At 43.7% G+C, this 20,525-nt stretch overlaps 1 protein-coding gene across 1 annotated transcript; it reads left to right on the forward strand.

Annotated features, from left to right (window-relative positions):
* Positions 1 to 9,652: 9,652 nt before the first annotated feature.
* On the forward strand, positions 9,653 to 17,483 carry LOC119452526 (keratin-associated protein 19-2-like). Its single transcript, XM_037714619.2, has 4 exons — positions 9,653 to 9,737; positions 12,760 to 12,945; positions 15,615 to 15,942; positions 17,308 to 17,483. Exons 1-3 carry the CDS (start codon positions 9,701 to 9,703, stop codon positions 15,875 to 15,877), a joined length of 486 nt encoding a protein of 161 aa, XP_037570547.1. The 5' UTR covers positions 9,653 to 9,700; the 3' UTR covers positions 15,878 to 15,942; positions 17,308 to 17,483.
* The last annotated feature ends 3,042 nt before the right edge of the window (positions 17,484 to 20,525 follow it).

Genomic DNA, 20,525 nt, shown 5'->3' on the forward strand with positions numbered 1-20,525 from the left:
AAACGCACAGTTGCCCCAACCCCTATATATGCACCAAATACCTCCCAGATATAAGGCCAGAATGCCCTAAGTGCCAAAATCCAAAGTGCGACTTAAATCACATGCTGTGGCAGTGTCCCGCGCTAAACGCTTGCTTCGGGTCTCCTGCCAGCCGAGGACGACTGGATCAACCACCTCAGGTGCCCCGACAGGGCCCTTCAACACCAGGCCGTCCAGAAGGCCCAACAGGTGGCTGGCGAGCTCCGACTCCCAGTCCCCACATGGGCGGAGCCACAGGGCCAGCCCTCGTAAGGGGTGCCCAGGCCCCTTCAGGACCTTTAATAAAGTTAATTCTCTCTCTCTCTCTAGGCCGTGTTCTTTCTTGTGCAACTTTCAATGTCTCAAAAGTGAATTAACTTCGTACAGTCATTCCACGCTGCATACTTTATTCCGTATACGTTGAAGATGTACAGATAGTTTTTTTATCATTATTTATTCCATACTGCTAGCCTGGGTACCAGGCCTTAAGCAGGAGTGGGCATACGGAATTTTTGATGACAAAAAGTTGCAACATAAAACATCACAAAGACATAGCGAACTAAAATTGAAAAGTAACTGCACACAGAGAAAAACCTTGCATTTTCCAGAATGAAATGCATCATTATACAACTTTTACTACAGGAACAAAAATCAGGATCGGTTCCTCAGTGCATTTATATATAAGTCAACTGTTTAACATCCTACAACATCAGCTGGTAAACAATTCCATTCACGGGTTGCTCAGGGAAAAAAATTATTTTTCAACGTATCAGTGTGATTTATAAAATCTATGACTTTCTTAGAGCGACAAAAGCGGACTGCACTTTCAGATGCGGGTTTTATATATAATATCTTGTCAAGTCGAATCTTTCCATGAAAAACCAAATAAAAGAATTTCAACATTTCCGTATTTCTTCTTCTTTGTAGTTCAATCCGCCCTTTGCAAGAGGAGTGAGGGTGACGTCTCCCAGCTGTAACTATTAAATACATATCGGATAGATTTTCTTTGAACCCTTTCTAGTTTTTGTATGTTGAACGCAGTAAAGGGATCCCATACTACTGCTGCGTATTCTAACGGTGGTCTAATAAATGTCTTGTATGCTAGAAGTTTTATGTCCGGCGTGGCATTTCCAAGCCTCCTCCTTAGATAACCAAGCTTTTTCATGGCCCTTTTTTCGATGTACTCGACATGGTCATTCCATTTTAGGTCAGATGTGAGTATTATTCCCAAGTATTTATGTGCAGAGACCTCCGATAGAGCATGACCATCAATGTGGTAAGTAAACAAAAACGGTTTTTTTTTCGCATCACTCTCATTGCGACTGTTTTTTGTAATTAATTGTCATTTGCCAATTTATACACCATGTGTTCAGTGTGGCTAATGTTGTGTTTAAAGATTCATGATCACTCGGACTGCGAATTTTTGATATAGTATGCAGTCGTCCGCAAAAAGTTTCATTTTTACAGATACGTTTTGAACGATGTCATTGATGAATAACAGGAAAAACAGTGGCCCTATAATAGAACCCTGTGGAACACCTGATTTCAGGCGCGCAGAGTTTGAGTTCACACCATCCACTGTTACATATTGACTTCTCATGGAAAGATCAGCTGCTATCCACGCAAGTAAAGAATCGTTTTTCAAAATTGGTTTGAGTTTAAGTAGTAATTTCTGGTGACTCACACGATCGAAGGCTTTCTCAAAATCTAATAATATAATATCAACCTGACTATGCATATCAATCACTGCCGCAAGGTCATGGATTGTCCCAACGAGCTGGGTTACCGTTGAGAATCCTTTCCGAAAACCATGTTGATGAGGGGTAATTATGTTATTCCTTTCAACAAATAAGGTAAGATGTTTAAAAATTATATGCTCAAGAATTTTCGCACTAGAACATAGCAGAGAAATAGGCCTGAAAGACGACACGAGTGAGTGATCATCGGTTTTAGGTACTGGTGTAATCTTAGCATGCTTCCAATCGTTTGGAAGTTCAGCGCGTGAAAGTGAGGCTTTAAAAATCAAACTCAGATACTTGGCACACCACTCAGCATACCTGATAAGGAAGGCGTTCGGTATAGCATCAATCCCTGGGGATTTCTTAGGATCTAAGTTGAGAAGAAGTGACAGTAGGCCTTCTCCGGAGATAGAAACATCCTCAATAGCTGTGATTTCGTCATAAGTGGCAAAATCGGAGGTAAGGTAATCATCAGACGTGGAAACTGAGCAGAAATCATCATTCAATCCTTCTGCTATTTCATTCTTATCATTTACTACTTCGTTGTTTATCGTTATGCTTGAAACTGGACTTTTTTTGGGCGAAAGGTACCGCCAAAACTTATCTGGTGACGTTAGAAGGAAATTCTTCAAATCTTCGCTTTGATAGTTTTCTTTCGCTTCCTTCAAACTGTCTTTTAGCTTTATACGCATCTCAGTTATCTTGTTTAGGCCAGACACTGACGGTATAGTTTTTTGTTGTTTTCTTGTCTTTTTTACATTACGTCCCAGGCGTACGATTTCCTTCGTCATCCAGGGCTTTGATTGGTTTAGTGCCTTGCGCTTGTGTGGAACGAAACTAGTTAATACATTTTATCACCATGTCCTTGAAGAAGCGCCACAAATCGTCGACAGTGCACTCATTTTGTTCGAAAAGTGTTGAAAAATAAGAAAAAGAATCGTCTAAAGTGTCTAGAATGTCCACGTCACTAGCACGCGAAAACACAGGTACAATGCTCGTCACTTTATCGAACTTCTTAACAAAGCATAGCTGGATAGTTAGAGACACTATTTTATGGTCCGAAATGCCATCATATATTTGCACATCTGGACTACGGCGGCATATGCCTCTGCTAACAAGAAAAAGATCTAAAATTGTGCTAGAGTCGTTTTGAATACGAGTTGGCATTTTTACCAACTGCGTCAGATCATGGAACAATAAAAGATCAGTTTTAAATTATGCAATGTTGCTATCTGCGAAAGACAGGTACCGTTTGAATTAAAGAACGCGTCTAAATCGGGACATGAGAATGGGTTTTAAATAAACATCCAAAAATTACTTGCGTATTCTTTGAAACAACAGAGAAGTAGCAGCAGTCCCAAGTATTTCAACCAATAGAAGTTAGCTCTCCGTGAGCAGCGTGAATCTTTAAGAATCGTTTTTCACTCTAAGCTTACGATTATATCTCATCTTAAGTATTTCAGTACAAAATTCCTGAAAACAATAAGCCTTTTCAAACTTGTGTCCTACACAACCTGGAGTAGTGATCGGAAATCTCTACTAAAGTTGTATAAGAGTCTTCTCTGCTCACGCCTTCACTACGGTGCTGTAATTTATCGTTCTTCTGCGCCAAACACATAAATCTATAACCTGTTCACCACCTGGGTATCCGTCCTCGCAACTGGTGCCTTCAGATCAAGACTGATCCACAGCGATTACGTAAACTTCAATGAGTGGTCTCTTCATCTACCGCGGTAATGTAGCAGTGTTACATATCTTCTCATAGAACACACACATATTGCACATTCTTCTTATTCAACCACAAACAATATGACCTCTGCCATAGTGTTTCGTAACTGGCCTGCAGCGAGAGAGCCGTTCTCCTCTGCGTGTGAGGAATCCTTGAAAAGAAATAAATGTCCCACTTTATGTACGCTCCCTGATGGCCCCAGAAAAACCGTTGCCGTCATTGCACTGGAAGCTCACAGAATGTGACGCACATTAGAATGCACTTTCTCGAATTGCACGCAAAGTACTCGTGCCAAAATATTACACTAATGCATCAAGGCCACATGCTGGTATATATTATGCAGTAACCGGTCCATCCTTCTCTGAATCAATTGTTCTGCATCCCGAAATGAGCATGTTCACAGCTGAGGCCAATGCAGTATTGCCGGCTGTGAAGCACATACATAATAGAAAGACTCAAATTTCTATTATAAGTGTCGTAGGATATATAATGTAAGCGTCTTAGGATATATAATGTAATTCATTAAACATAAAAAATGTTTACTTATTACTTGTGTTCACTGCTGTGTAGAATGTATATCTCTAATTAACATATCACGGTACGCTTGGGCATAGAGGCATTGAGGGCAATGTAATTGGAGACGAAACCACCACATCAACAGGAACAACACCCAGGAACTTCTTCATAGCCGCCTCTGCGATAGACTTGAAGCCTTTCCTACGGACGAAAAAGTTGGAAGCGATTTGCAGCGCTTATGGGACACATAAATATCTAACGAGCTTCATCACATTGAACCAAAATTGGGGCATTGGCTACAGGCAGTAAAATACGAAGAAATGGGGTCATCATCGGTCGTTCTTAGAATCGGCCACACGTGTGGCACCCACTTATTCCTGTAGTCGGCGATCAAATGAACGCCCTCTCATTTTAAATGTAGCGCGAGGTTGCTGGAATGTCGCGAATTAGAAGCTCATAGAAAAAAAAAACACTTCTTTACTACGCCGCCAGGAAATTATAAAACATAAAATAAAATTGAAAATGATCTTTATCGCTAACTATTGTATAAGTTCCATTTTGGTGAATTCATGTATAACAAGATTTTTGCCCTTTTTCATTGTTTAACCTTTTGTAACCCCCTTCACGCAATACTCCACTTCGAAGCCTGTGAGGACCTTGAATAAATAAATAAGTAAAATTGGTAACGTTCGTGTACTGCATGGTATACACCCATGCAATCCGTAGCACAGCTTCGTATCAGGGATTGCTGCTACGATAGCAGTATTTAGAGCACGTGCTTCCCGGCCCTTGCGCTGTACCTCCCACGTGAGGCATTATTGCTACTTGCATATTCTTACATTTTAAAGCGAAGCTTTTTTCAGGCTACTATTCCATGCCTTCTCCTAGGTCGGTCTGTCGGTCGGTCGCTTGTCGAGTTTTCGTCGAGTAGCTTCGCATTCACTTTAAAATGAAAATCAAGCACGTCAAGCGGCGGGATTTGATTCTCGGCCCCCCAGCACAGCCGCCCGATACTCTAGCCATTAGGCCAGAACCACAAGTACAGGCGGGGTCAAAATAAGGGATTTTCGAACACTCGGCCAACTCCCGTCTTGTGCCCTCTGACGAAGCAGGGGCCTGGTGCCGAGACATTGCATTGCTGATGCGTGTCCGTTCAGACTTGTGTGCCTGGCAATACGCCCACATCTTGACAGCCTGTTGTGGGAATCGCGATGATTGTAGTAGATAACTCTAGGATAGCGGACTTTGTTTCTGCCGTTAGGCACGCGACAATGCACTGCACTCACTGCCGACCGAAACAGACGACGCCCTCCTAGGGTAATCCTTCTGCAATCATGGCGATGGTGTACCACATGCACACAAGAATGGAAGGCACACAAGCATTGGCAGGCACACAAGAATGAAAGAATACGCATCTGCAATGTGATGTCTGGACACCTGGTGCCTGCTTCGTCAGAGGGCGCAAGGATGGAGTCCGGAACGCGTTCGCATATCCGGTATTATTTCGTATCTGCCTGTACACTCCTGTCGCAGCAACAGCAAATAACACTTTCGGATGGTCGTCACGTGTTGATTAGAGTAATAATTATTTTACTGCGGGAACATTCCGACAATGCGGTATTGGAGAAGAAGCGGGCGGTACATATCGTGCCATGACAAAGCTCTTTGAGATGATCGCCGTGGTTGACGATGGCTATGATTTCCATATTATGGCACATACCAACGAGGCGTCAACCAAGAAACGTGTCAGCGTGTTGGCGCTGATGATTATTTCTGTGCAATGTGCCATTGCACAGAAATTGCACATAACCACTACGGTAGTTGGCTAAGAAATTCGTGAGGCCGCAACATTCATATGTGGACGGATTACCAGCGATACAGTTTAGGCTGCTACATGGGCTACATACACTGTGAAATCATACATTTTTTTTTCATACGGCACCACACTACGCCGACACAAGCGCCGCCGCGGTCACCGCACCTCCCATACATCTGCAGCAACCGCTGCTGCCGCCGCGCCGGCACCTCCAACGTACTTGACGTTATAACCACAGAAGCGCAGGCCACGTGCACAGGCGCCGTCCCCACAACCGCTGCTGCAGCCTGCGCCGGCACCTCAGACGCGCGGGGCGCTATTAGCGGCGAGAAGTTGGAGTGGCGCCCTCTCGCGAATGACGTCACAGCCAGGACGCCGCTTGCTCCGGCCAACACCACCTAGACTCCGGCTCGCACTGCTACCGCGTGCCCTGGTTCGCTTCGTGCATGCTCGGTGTATGGGGAGCGCCAGCTGTAGGATGTTTTGGCTGCTTTCGGCTGTCACGCATAAAGTGCAGTGTCTGTTTCGAAACTGCGTGAATCGTGAAAATTTACTGCTTGGATATCGAAGCTATTAGAGTTACAGGCGTTATTGCTTTTGCAAGCAGAGGTTTGCGCCGTGTCTGTCCATAAATTTTGCGTAAAAAGAATGTGTGCAAATTCAGCACGGAAAACTTTAATTGTACGATGCCTCACTTCAAATTTAACATTATTTTAGTACTTAGGTATGGCAGACATTTAGTTTTACACGGAACAGCAATATTAGTATTTGGTGTCAACTTTATATATAAATCAGTACGTTGGAATAGGATACGACCTGCACAGCTTTCATCAAGCTTCTCATTGCTCCGGTGAGTTAGTTGTTCTACTCAAATATGGGCACTGTAGTAATGCGTAAAAGGTAGAGTTAGGCGCCCATTTCTTGCGAAAACAATTTGATACTACTTTCAACGATCTCCGAAACAGCGGCCCAGAAAAAGCATTTTACATTGTTCTTAAACCGACTGCACTTCATGTATGTATAGCAATCAACCGAAAATAAAAGGGGGTTCGTGGTTAAGATCAAGAGCCAAGCCGTTTCAAGCGATGTAATGTTTCATAGTGGCTTGAAGCGGTCTTTATCGACAATATGGCAGACACCTCCCGCAATCCAACTACCGTTTGCATGACCATGTGTCGAACCACAAGGGCGTTTAACTATACCAACTGAGAACTATTCGCAGCGTCAGTCCATAAAAGAACATCTCGTATATACCCGCCTCATAAAGAAGACACTATGTGCAGGCCTCATATGAACTCACTTGATTTTGACCTCCTCCGGTGAATGGTGATATTTTCAATGTGTTGTATCCCACTAAAGAATGAAGCTTCGGCTTCTTGCTCGCTGCAGCCATATGGTCTAAAAGGCAAATTTCGCGCGAAAATTTTCGGCGAGCAGCGGTGTCAGTTTGGCGAAGCATTTCGGTCACAATGCTTTGCCAAGGAACTAGCAACGGTAAATTGTTGAATTTAGTAGAGCGTGTATCACTGAAAAAAGAATAAATATTGGTCCGTGCATTTTTGTGTGTGGCAAATAGCTTAAAGCCTCAATTAGCTTTACTTAAAATTACCGCCGCTTAAGATTAACCAGTGAAGAACAGCTTAATTTTGAGAAGCAGTTCAAAAAGCAAACGGCTCTGACACAATCTATACTACAGTGTTGTATACTCCTCGTGCTACTTCTGGAAGTTTCTGTGAATAAATGCGAAAATTCGATATTTTGGTATGAACAGCTCGTCGTGAGCAAGCAAGCTTCATCGGGTTAAAGCCAAGGTAAACTTGTAGTAGTCATATATAGCCAGCATTTGATACATGCTTGTTGCGACACGGCAAGTATAGCCGCTTAAGTGGATTGTTCTGTCGTATGTATGTTTTCGCGTTCATGCTTTTATTATCCACTTAAGCTGCCACTGCAGAGTGTAGAACTGCTCATGAAAAACCCACACCACTCTGGACTGAACTCCGTTGGCCGGCACTGTAAGGACATAAGCTCTTTGAGTACAGTTTGACGAACGAAGACATCGTAAAAATGTATTTGAGAGGACTGTCATAAGTGTACTAGCATAGGGAACGAGAGCGAACAAATGGAAACACTGCAGAAGGCGCTCGGACGCAGCCCGAACTGTAGCAGAGGACAGGCGCGAATCCTTGCCGTGACGTCATGCGAGCGGTGCTCGCAGCGCCCCTCTTGGTCGTTCTCAGAGCTAATAACCACGTAAACGCAGGCCACGTGCACAGGCGCTGTCGCCGCACTCTTTCACCGTGCCCACGCGCCGGGATATGCACGTAAACCGACCAGAGTACCCCCCCCCCCCCCCCCCCCGGGAACGCATGCGGGGAATGCATACCGGGGCTGGAGGTAAACAGCTGCGCTAAAAAAAAACAAAAAAAAAACAGAAGGTACATATCGGGCCAATGCCAACTCGCTTTGAGACTATTGCTGATTATTGACGATGATTGTGATTTGCATAATATGACAATACCTACAACGTGGGAAAGAAGTAAATGGTAAATTTAAAATAAATAAGAAATGAAGAAACACTAGCCTACGATATATCGCATTTGCGTAGCAAGGATAGTCGGCACAACATGCCCGCGCCAATTGCCAGTGCGCCAAAGATGCAGGAATCAAATGGGCAGAATTATAGTAGTTTATGAACCGCTTCACGGAAGCTTCGTTTCACATAGATTCTAACATGTGCTGTTTTATCAGCATAGTTTTTTAGCGTTTGATCACCTCGTAACTTATATTTTATGTCCACAGCACACCTCACTTGTAATTGTCAAATTTTAGTACATATATAGTTTTACACGTTTATACTAAGACTTACTTTAGGTGCCTTTATAGCCATGTTGCACTCATGGCTGTATAGGTTGCCCCATCTTTGCCTAGAACTAACCTTGAGCCATGAAAACCAATTAGTCAATAATCACTCAGTTAATCACTCGCTGTGATTGTAGGCTATGAGAAGAATGTACATTTGCTTTAGCCTGTCGCTGAACAGAAGAAATATGGTGTGGCAAAATTGCAGGTGACAGTGTTTAATAAATGTAGATAAACTTCGTTGTAATGTCATTAGTGCGTTAGTGGGAGATGTATCAGGCGCACCACGGGGACCAAGGTAACGAAGTAAAGTAAATCTCTCTGAATAAGCAGCACTATGGCTCCATAGCTACCACGCGATCCGGTACAGTCTATTGCTTAAGGGGCGAGAACCACGGGATCTTTCCTTTGTTATAAAAAGAAACACGTGTAGCGTTGCTGTGACCATTGTCAAGCTACAGCTAATAACTGAAAAACGAAAGCAAAAGCATGTAACATGTACAAGGCCCTACGAAAGAAAGTCTGCCATAAAGTAAAAAAAAAATGTAAAATTATTTCAGCATGATAGAAGTTCTGGACAATGCCCACTCACCTAGAATAACGTCATCAGCGCTGTGTGCGCTAACGTCGACGGCTTTCGTCAGAAAATAAACATTATTAAGATCGTATAGCGTAAGCCAAGTCCACATGAAGGCGGCATTCGTCGCGCGATACCCGGTAACTTTCGCTTTATGATAAACGCACAATGAGACAAGACAAAGGCTGCCTGTGCTAGTGCTCAAAGTATTGGCGCTCACGCCGTCGGGTTACGCAAGATGGAAGTAAAATTGCTTCTGCGAAAAGAGAAAAAGCGCTCAATCATTAGGTATGGCACAAAGAACAGAAAGAAAGAACTGAATATGATTTAGACAAGGGCTGGTTTTTGTTATATAAGGAAACCGGCCCTTCGGGTTTCCTCACACTCATCAGGCCGATCAGCCAACAGTTTCTGAACACAGCCTCCCGAACACCACCACGACCATGAGAGCCTTCGTCATCGCTTGCCTTCTCTCCGCAGGTAAGATTACTTACCCTATTTTGGAAGATGTATGCAACTAGTTTAATTAGAGCTTAGCTAGCAGTTGCACTTTCATTAGCGACAGCGCGAACGAATCAGACTGAGCACAAAGTAAGTACGACGCTACGCCAGCGCTGCTCGTGACTGAAAATTTATTGCTAGTGTATCACATATGAGTAGAAAATTCGCAGGCCAGCGCAAACCAGCAAAAGTCATAACGCCACCCGCAGAAAAAAAAAAACACTCCCTACATAATGAAGTACCTCAGGAGGCAAGATTACAGGGTCGAACCCTAAATGCATCGATAAAGTGTATTTTAAACCTGAAATGCTTTTAACTCCCGTTGTCGGCAGCCTTCAAGTGATCTTGAGCCAAAAGCTAGTGCCGTTTTCAGGGCACTCAAACTGAGAAAATCCGACATCGTTGCGAGAACAAAACGAGATCATCCGTGCAACCAGTCAAAACTTGAGAAAATTCTGTCTCTGGCCCCCAACCCTTTGTACAAGACCACATTACATACTCTATTCACTGCCCAAACAAGTTACAAAAATATTGCATCCGAGTTATTCTTAATGTTCGTCTCACAATGTCACTCTAGCTGTAACCTCTAGTACGCTGTAATTTTATTAGTCATTCCCAATATAGCGACGTTCAAAAGGTAGATACAGGGCACCAAGTACTTGATCCTCATCTTTTGGCACTGAGACAAGGCGCCTGTGCTCTTTTTACCGCCAGCGGTACGCGAGTTCCGCGGCGCGGGTATTCACCGCCTCCTTCGAGAGATGGCGCCACGCTGCGTGAACAGGCAGCGGCCGGCGCGCCGCGGATGGTTGTGTGGTGTGGTGGGGTCTAGTAGGAAGTGCCCTTGCAAACTTACACTATAACCATTTTAAGATTGTGGCTAGTATCATCTACAACCAATCTGCTTTGCTGGCTGCCATTTCCTGATTACATTTGCTCTCGATACAAGAGAGCCAGCATTTTTTTTTTTTGCTGTGTCGTTCGATCGATCACCGGCCCTATTCACAGCGTTTTCAAGGCAGTGCTTGCTTGGTGTCGGCCTCTGTGTTAAGCCTCATTTGTACGCGCTGTACGTAAACATGCGATTGCAGAGAGTCGCCGCGGCGGCCGCATTTCGATGGGAGCGCAATGCAAAAGCACCCGTGTACCGTGTATTAGGTGCACGTTAAAAAACGCCAGGTGTTCCAGTTTAACCCGGCGTCCGCCACGCCGGCCTGCCTCATATTTATATCGTGGTGTTGGCACGTAAAACCCCAGAGTTTCAATAATTTGAATTATACCGAGTCGACCAAATTGCTACGATTCTTCAGTTACAGTGTCGGCTCCCTTCACACACTCACAAACAGAAGTAAAAACGTTTGTGTAGATTTTCAATGTTCCATGATTTATTCTAGCGTAATTCTTACAAGGCGACGGCACTTTTTTTTTCTTTTTCACGAATTGGTAGATTTCAGCGCGATTCTTTTCCAAAATGATCAGCAGTGGTGATTATGACGTAATATTCCTTGGTTCTCTTTATCAGACAGAATGTAGGAAGTATGGCACTGCTTTGACAAGGGGCCAAGGGAAAAGAAAACATATAGACATAGACATTATCGACACACACATCACATTAACGTTCCTTCGGTCCGCTCCAGGAGAACGCACAAACTCCTAAAAGGAGTGGAGCGTCTCATTTATTCGTGCACCGTCCCTAGGTGTCGTCCCATTATTTTCAAGACTTTAAACGAAGTGGTAGTGCTGAACTCATTTGTCTTATAAAAGATATGGAATGACACAATCGCACACGCATTCAAGGTTGCAGCAACGGCTACGTTGGGCATTATCAATTGAGAGGGTATGTGAAGCCAAAAAGTGGTGGTAAACGAAAAACCATTAAGCTTATTTGCAAGCGAGAAATCTACTAAATAAAGGTAGTTCTTTTTTGTTCTTGTGACGGCCAGAACATAGGCCGATTTATTGCAAGTAATCGGTCTCGCATGCCTCCGAACTAATGATTTGTTGTGTTCATGCTGCTTCGAAATCATCGGCTAACGGAACCAACTAACTCATTTTATGGAACATCGGGCTTGCATCCATGTGAAAAAAATGTGGGGATTTACGTGCCAAAACCACCATTTGATTATGAGGCACTACGTAGTGGGTGACTCTGAAATAATTTGGACCATCTGAGGTTCTTTAATGTGCACCTAAATTGAAGTACACTACGTTTTCTGGATTTCGCCCCCATCGAAATTTGGCGCTGTGGCCGGGATTCCATCCCGCGACCTCGTGCTTAGCAGCTCGACACCATAACTACTAAGTAACCACGGCGGGTTATCGCAGTGAAACACTTTGCACGTAGATGTAAGAATATATGCAAGGTATTACAGGCTAGCCTACGTGATACACAGAGAGCGTAGTTCCCAAACCGGTTGCGGGCATATAGTGCCAAATTATCTGCTTATATGCTACGAGAAAGGTACAGCGCGTAATTGCTGCGTACGATTTCCTATAAATATTCTACGTGAACTGTTTCGCGTCATTGAATTCTTTATTACATGAGTCACAGTTATCCCAACATGCTTGTTTGTTTATTTATTATTATTATTATTATTATTATTATTCATGAATTTAAGCACACTGCTGTCTTCATATCACAAGACATTGCAGGGTGCACGGGTACATCGCAATTACTTGGACAAGTATTTACATATAGCACGATATATGAAACATAGTTAGGCCTAAAGCAAAATAAATGTGAAACACATGGCGCGACATTTGCATAGCAAACTCCCCAATTGGCAGTTCCCTGCCTGTGCATCCCAGTTATTCCACAGTTCCATGGTGTAAGGGAAAAGGAAAATATTGATGCGATTCCTCAGTCTTTTAGCTAAGGTGTTCTTTATGAGATGTAGAAATGGATAATGCGAACAGAGCTTTAAACATTTTGTCTGCGTCGCCGTAACGCGACGTATGCCGTTTGACGCTACTCCACACATCGTTAATGCCTATGTTCCAGTTGCCCTTGGAAACGCCCAAAATCGGGCCCCCAACGCAGCCAACAGTGCTGCTGCAAGTGGGGCAGCGACAAGAGGTGGACTGAGCGGAGGTCTGCGGGGTGGAGTTGAATCCCTTGGTCCCAACGGAGCTCCGGGTGTCACCGTCACTCTTGGAGGCAATGTCGGTGGTGGTCTTGGAGGCCAGGGTAAGTGCCCAAATGTTGCTGTTTAAAATAACGACTGGTTGTGGTGTGGACTTTGTGGCGAGAGCCGCCCGAACGAGACACATGCGAAATGGCTTTCAAGAGTCAGATATAGCTCGATATAGCTAGATATAGCTATATCGAGCTAGATATAGCTATATAGCTATATCTAGCTATATCTAATATAGCTAGATTGAGGCGCGGAGGCTGGAAATACGGGTAAAATAAGGTCGCAAGAAACATGTTTATGTGTTTTGTCAACAGATGGAACGTGTTACACTTGGGAGACCTGATGACGTCATGTTCAAAGTAACCTCCCTGTTACATTTGAGTAAAAATTTAAATGAATGACTGCGCTTGATAGCTTTTCTAGAGAGATTATAAATCAAAGCACAGCTTAGAGCCTTCAGCTTGGAGCTCTTATACACCAAAGCGCGGAGGGAACTGAGTATTTCGCGTTTACTCTGAACAATAAAAAATGTTCCTTTATTTAAATGCCAGCATAGACATAAGAGTTACGTCTTGATCTTCGGTGTCTCTCCTTCGGTGTCTCTTTCAAGCTTCGTACTGGATCTCCCTAACGCTAGCTATAAACGTGGTCTTAGAGAGTGAGGGTGGTGTGATAATGTCCGGAGTTTCACTGGGCTCCTAGAAATGGAATTTCCATGAGGAATTCGGTTGCTTGACGTTCATTAGTTCTGTAGACAAGTATTGTAGACAAGTAAGCAACACTGGGAGTGAATTGCAACAAATGATAGAGGAACTTAACTGAAGAAATGTTAGAGTAGGGTTTAATATGCAGAATAGCATCGAACGGGAACAAGAATTTGTGATTACCAGTCAGCTTCTGTAATATGTGCAGGAGTATGTTTCTTTCGCTGAATTTGTCACAGGAGACCCTGAAAATGAGAGGGAAAGTTACAGAAGAATAAAGATAAGAATCCTGACTGGTAGCTTACCACTGTCGTTGAAAAGAAACGTGTACAATCATTGCATTCTACGGGTGCTAACATATGGGGCAGAAACTTGGAGGTTAACAAAGAAGCTCGAGAACAAGTTAAGGACCGCACAAAGAGCGACGGAGCGAAAAATGTTAGGGGTGACATTAAGAGACAGGATGAGAGCGGTGTGGATGTGAAGGCAAACGGGGATAGTTGATATTCTAGTTGACATTAAGAGAAGAATTAACGGGGCAGGGTACGCTATGTAATGCGTAGCGCAGATAACCGGTGAATGGAAGCGCAGTCGAGGATGGTAGATAATTATATGGGGCGGTGACATCAGGAAAATTTTCAGGCGCAATGTGGAATTAGCTAGATCAAGAGTGGGGTAATTGGAAATCGCTGGGAGAGACCTTAGTCATGCAGTGGGCATACAAATAGCACACCATGGTCATCACCTAAGAAGAAGCGGCCGTTCCCATGTCACACCACGCTTATATCACTGTAGTTATATCCATACTTAAGACACCTTCCAACTATATCTAATAAGGCGCAATTATGACTAGTGCTTTCATCATTACCTCGTGCTGCTTAATATTGTGTAAGACCTTTTCGTGTCAACTCTGCGAGGTTAACTGTACAGTGCATGTAGCTCAGGGGTGCTTTGTTTGAAACAAATTGGAATACTTAGACGCCTATTATGAGCATGAAACAATGGTGATGTAACGAAACACGTATATTGCAGATCCGCGCTAGTAATTCTGCAATCGGGAAAGAGTCGCGCTTCTCCGAATCATGAAGAACATGCTCAGCTCTTTATGCTATAGTTTGCAGATCCTGGTTAAAAATTCACGCGAAGATGTGACAATTCGTCCGACATGATAACACGCAATCGCCGTTCAAGGAGGTGTGAATATATCTGCGTATAGTGAATAGAGCAGGCGTTTCATTATTTTTATATTTTGCTTTCATAAGTTTTATACCTTCGTCTCAATATACGCTATATTTAAACCTCCCCCCCCCCCCCCCAAATCATATTCTACACAAGCTACTGAAACCTCAATACCAGTATGATTTCGAACAATTAACGTTCACCAACCCAAGTCATCATTCTCTTGGTGCACCCTTTGTGCTACTTTTGCTGCGTCATATCGTAGATCTAGAGAAAGAAAAGGCTCTGAATATTCACTCAGAATTATTCAGATTCATACATTGTAAGAAATAAATATTTGTGGTAAGCTGCTTCTGATCGATTTCACTATGCTGCTGTATGTCTGCAAAATAGGAAATCATAACCATGAAAATGTACCTGAATACGATTTGCCAATTGTTTTGCATTTCCTATGTCACGCTTGATTTCGGTAAAACGCCAAGCGAATGTGCTTGCCTTAATGAATTCGGGAAGTTTCTGCCGAGGACATTTATTCTGGAGTTTAAATGTTAACGCCCTGCCAAAGAGGCGGTGCGCGCCACTGAATTATTCCTTTCAGATGAAATTGCCGAACTGAAATGGAAGGACAAAAACATCAATACAACGTTACATGACTGTGCATATATGTGTATAGCCGGCTCTGTGACGAGTCCGGCAATCTATAGGGACTTCAGCTCGAACTGACACTGCAAAGCGCAATATTGTAGTTCATTTATTGGCGAGCACTGCTGTTCATCGAAAACTCCTTTATTTGACATTGTAACATTTATATTTAACGCATTTGTTTTTTGCTGGCGCAGGAGCGGGATATCCTTCAGTGTACAGTTCAAACTACCAGCCAACTTATGGCCACGGTCAAGGTTATGGATGGCCTTCCGTGAACGGATACTACCAGCCAGGTTACGGTTACGGTTACGGCTACAATCCTTACAACGCCTACTACAATCCCTATGGCAGCTACGGTTACGGCAACGGCTACGGTTACGGCAACGGTTACGGTTACGGCAACGGTTACGGCAACGGACATGGTTATGGAAGCCACGGCTACAACCGCCACGTCTAAGTCCGACCCGATGGCGCCGCAGCCGCAGCTGCTCCGCCTCCTGCCACTTCTGCCCGTGTTTGTGGGTGAGTACCTCATTTCTACCTCTCGAAGATTTGGAAAATTGTGCTGCAAATTTTATTTGCAGTTCATAATGGGGTAGTAGAAAACAGTAAAGAGAATTGTTCCTAATTTTTGTGTCTTTTTTGTTCTTGCCGCTTGGGGAAATTGACAGAACTTTGTGCGCTAATTTAGCCCCTATTTTTATGTCATAACAGGTTTAGCCAATGAACGGAGCCACTAAATCAACTTTTGTTAACAAGGTACGCATAGCGTAGGACTCGAGTTTAGACTGAAAGCAAAATTATGCGGACCCCAGGCCATATGAAAAAAGGCTTTTATGCGAAATACGTACCGATCTAGGCAGCTGTTGATTCCTTTCTACACGCTCACAATTAGTCCTTCCCGGGCAATATAAGTATTCCCACGGCAATTATAAACAAGCGATTCTAGCTGGGACCCAATACTGCAATAAGAAAAAAAGGGCTAGTTCGGGGCACCAGGGTGCTATAAGCATCTACTTGCTCACCGTCAACATAACTATGCCTATGCACTATGACGGCAGATAACATGAGACAGCCCCGGGAATAGAGCACACGGATACTGCAAATCTTCAAAGCAGTCACCATGAGTTTGCTTAGTAATTTGTAATCGTGTCCAAAAAAAGAAATTTTAGGTGCAACTGCGTCTGTAACAGACATAATAAAGCTGCGAATTGCAATTACCACAAACGACTTCTGCCGAAGTAGTGACTGCGCTGCGCTGCAAAATGCGTCTTCCCTGTCTGCACGAATGCGTAGCTTCAAAACATCTCGACACTGGTTGTCAAAAGATACGAAGCTTGAGAACGCGTGATTGAATGTCGGTCGGCAGTTGGCTGCTGCTGCCTTAGAAATCACAAGGTATGCGGTATTTTCCAAGTGGCACCGTGTTCTCGAGGTTATGATGACATCAAGAAAACGTTTCCCTTTTTGGCTGCTTAGATTGCAAAAATAATTAGCTCACAGAATGCCTCCACTTGTAACTCCGTTACATCGGCATGTGTGATAGAAAAACTGAGTTTATAACTGTGCGTGGTAGAGCGTTCTGAAAAACAATTCAGTATTCTTTAACGTGGCCTGGAGATTTCGCATGTTCAAATATTCTACGATAATGTCCAATTGGAAGACAAGTGTTTTAAAAAGGGCGACTAATTATCATGCAGGGTGAGAATATAACCGTCTTTTGGGCATCTTCAGCAAACCGTGTCGAAATAATCATTTGCCGACAGAAACGGCATTTTCGAAGAACACAGTTATTTTCAGCGTCTACTTTTTCAGCATATATGTCGCCGTACAGTGCGTAGTGGTGATAAGCGCTCATTCTCATCACTCTCTCTCTGTTTCTTACAGGTAACCTGCAAGACTACTCACAAAAGATCCGTATTACATCTTGGTAACAGACACCAAAGATGGGAATCAAACGTCGGATTTTTCTCGAAAGCTGTCATTATTTTTATATATGCTCGCAGGATATTCATAGCCTCTGAAAATCTAAGCGTCATGAAAAAGTAAATAAAAGGATTTTGATAAAATGGTATTTTCCGGTTTTCCTGCGATGCCTCTTTAATATCTGCAGGAGCTTCACACCGGGTCCAAAAGGGCGCAGCTCACACTCCATAGAAGACAAGCATGATAGTCTCCAACTTGTCGAGCTACAAACATTTAGATGAACTTGTTGCATCTCAGAAGGTGATTATTATCATTTGTTAGCCGTCCTATTCAAAATGTTTAGTCACCAATATCCTAAACAGATAAGAAACCTCTGATGAGAAATAATGAGTCTCAGAAACAATTGTAATATGAATCAACTTTGAACTTTATCCTAAGCCAACTGAACAACCTACCCTACACTATTTCAGCCTAAAATTGAATAGGCATCGACAATATGGAGCACTATGCAAGCATTAATTATTAGGGAGCTCATATATATTTGCAGAGTATTGCCGCCTGCTTTATTTTGTCAAAACACTTTTGCAACTACAGCGTAACAGAATTAAAACACGTCTCTTTTAAAGAATTATCCCTACCTTCCCCACCTTTCCGTTGATCAACAATTTCATCAACTTTATCGCATTACATTTGTAAACGAGGAGCAGTACATGCCACCGTAACGTCGTCTTCCCACCGTCGCGATCACAGAAGCAAGATAAATCCGCTTTGCTTGCCATCTTGTTCTATACGCTCTGCAGTTGCAGTTTATTCTCTTAGCTACGTCTAACTTCAAAGGAAGTCCCCGTTCAGTCATTGACTGTGAGACCTCCTCCTGTAGAAAAGATGAGTTCAAATATGTACATCTCGGTTGACAAAAAATTATTATGCCTCATCAGTGCCGCCAACAACTCTGCATTTCAATATGTAATTGCGAGCAAGAACAATAATGGCGCAAATGCATCTCGCACAGAGGTTTGATAAAACTGTGCGTTGTGACCATGCTGCGCTGTAGAATAAAGAAAATTAGTAAATTCTATAACACTAAAATAAATAAAAAGATATTGTAAACCGGGGGGGGGGGCGCCACGTTACAACGGCAAAATTGAACCTTGCTAATAACATGGTATTTGCATAACTTACTCTGATGGTATTTAAAAGAGCAAGACGCTTTCAATAAGAGAGAAAAAAGAACGCCATGGCCTTCATAGTCAAGCCCACCGCTGTGTCACAAGCAATCAAAATAAAAAAGAAGGAAAAAATTACGAGAGAACCCATCTCACGATGGATGTCGCCGTTAATGTGATTATGAATGCTGTGATGTAGAGACAAAACGGCTTGCAACCACAAAGAAGCGTCATATATTAGACGTGTTTGCAGCTGGGCGAAGACGTCTATCGCGCTTTTTCGGGGCATGCTGGGTCATCCAGCGGCGCCGCCACGAAGTCCACGCGTGGCGCTTGTGTTGACATGCATTCAGAGAAGTTTGTCTGAGTATATATGACGCGGGTTTGATTGAACTCAAACACCATTCAGGAGCTGCAAATGCCCAGTGACGCAAGTTGGCATCGCAGAGGGCCATAGAAGAGTGGCGCATATCCACTGACACACACCTAGTGCCACAACTTGGCGTCATAAAAGGCTCATTGAAGAGAGGTACATGCCCACTGGTACATTCCCTGTGACCCAAGTTGGTGTGAAGTATGTTCACTGCAGAGCGGCACATTAACATTGGCACCTACACCGTAAACAAAGTTGGCATGAAAGGAGTTAACTGATGAACGGCACATACCCCGTGTCACTTACCCAGCGATGCAGGTTGTTCAGGCAGTTGGTTTCGAGCCCCGTATCCTCAGCACAGCAGCCTGATGCTCCCTCTAATCATTCGACCATGGACTCCACATTGATACATGTTGTCGGGAAAACGGTTATAGACATAGATAGATAGATAGATAGATAGATAGATAGATAGATAGATAGATAGATAGATAGATGGACGGACGGACGGACGGACGGACGGACGGACGGACGGACGGACGGACGGAGGGGTGGACGGAGAGAGAAAGAGGTTTATTTGAAGAAAGGCGGAGAGGTCGGCTTGAGCGTCAGTTTGCTCTGGCCTGCTACTCTACACTGGGGAAGGGGGGAGGGGATAAAAAGAGCGATGAATGATGATGGTAAGATTAGGAGGTGCGTATGTACATGCTGCGTTGTAGAATAAAGAAAATTAGTAAATTCTACAACACGAAAATAAATAAAAAGCTATTGTAAACCGGGGAGGGGGGGGGGGACGCCACGTTACAACGGCAAAATTGAACCTTGCTAATAACATGGTATTTGTATAAAATACTCTGGTGGTATTTAAAAGAGCAAGGCTATAGTGTGACTTCAACGGGAGGGAGGGATGGATAGATAAATAAATAGATAGATAGGTAGATAGATAGATATGTACAAAGGGAGAGAGAGATAGTCCCCGGAAAGCGTGTGAAGTACATTAAGAATGCTACTCGCAATCAAATGAAAGAAACAAAGCTGTTATACAGACATGCAAGAACTTGACTTGACGTTAAATCAATTTTCATGGCTTTGTTTTATGTGGTTTTATTACTCGATTTCATAGCACGACTTCACCACTTCGTACCATTTCTAGAGACCGACAGCCTCACTGAGCGCCTCAACCTGATCCCAACCGACATTCTCTCAAATTAGGTTGCAGTGGACCACCGTGAATGAGATCTTGAATTACCATACGTAATGTTTGCGTAAAATTCATCGCCACAAGACACTGCCGGTACTTGACCATTCTGTCTCGTGTAGGGCCGAGAACCTGCCTTACAGGTGGACACCTTGCTTCGCTCTACTGCACCATCTACAAGCGAAACTGCGCATGACGTTATCTCCTACTCCGACGGCGCTCGACTGCTAAGCCGCACTCCACTGTGCACGTCGCAGGAGCACCAGAGTCGTCTTTGTTTGCTGGACTGCGCGCGCATTTTTCTCGTCGTGTGTTAGGGCTTGAGTTTAGCTACATGAACAACGTCACTTGATCCTGACGACGTCGTTGAGGGACGGTACGTGACGCCAATCACTCATCGGAGCAGCGGGTTGGAGAGGTGTACCGTGACAGCATTTTCTCGACA

Source organism: Dermacentor silvarum, chromosome 5 (assembly GCF_013339745.2).
Source record: "Dermacentor silvarum isolate Dsil-2018 chromosome 5, BIME_Dsil_1.4, whole genome shotgun sequence".
In the NCBI taxonomy this organism is placed as follows: Eukaryota; Metazoa; Arthropoda; class Arachnida; order Ixodida; family Ixodidae; genus Dermacentor; species Dermacentor silvarum.

What these genes read in the sequence shown, in the direction of transcription:
- LOC119452526 (XM_037714619.2), top strand. Translation starts at nt 9,701, where the DNA reads ATGAGAGCCTTCGTCATCGCTTGCCTTCTCTCCGCAG. An exon ending in CGCTTGCCTTCTCTCCGCAG is followed by an intron (nt 9,738 to 12,759) that starts GTAAGATTACTT and finishes CCTATGTTCCAG; the next exon opens with TTGCCCTTGGAAACGCCCAA. An exon ending in TGGTGGTCTTGGAGGCCAGG is followed by an intron (nt 12,946 to 15,614) that starts GTAAGTGCCCAA and finishes TTGCTGGCGCAG; the next exon opens with GAGCGGGATATCCTTCAGTG.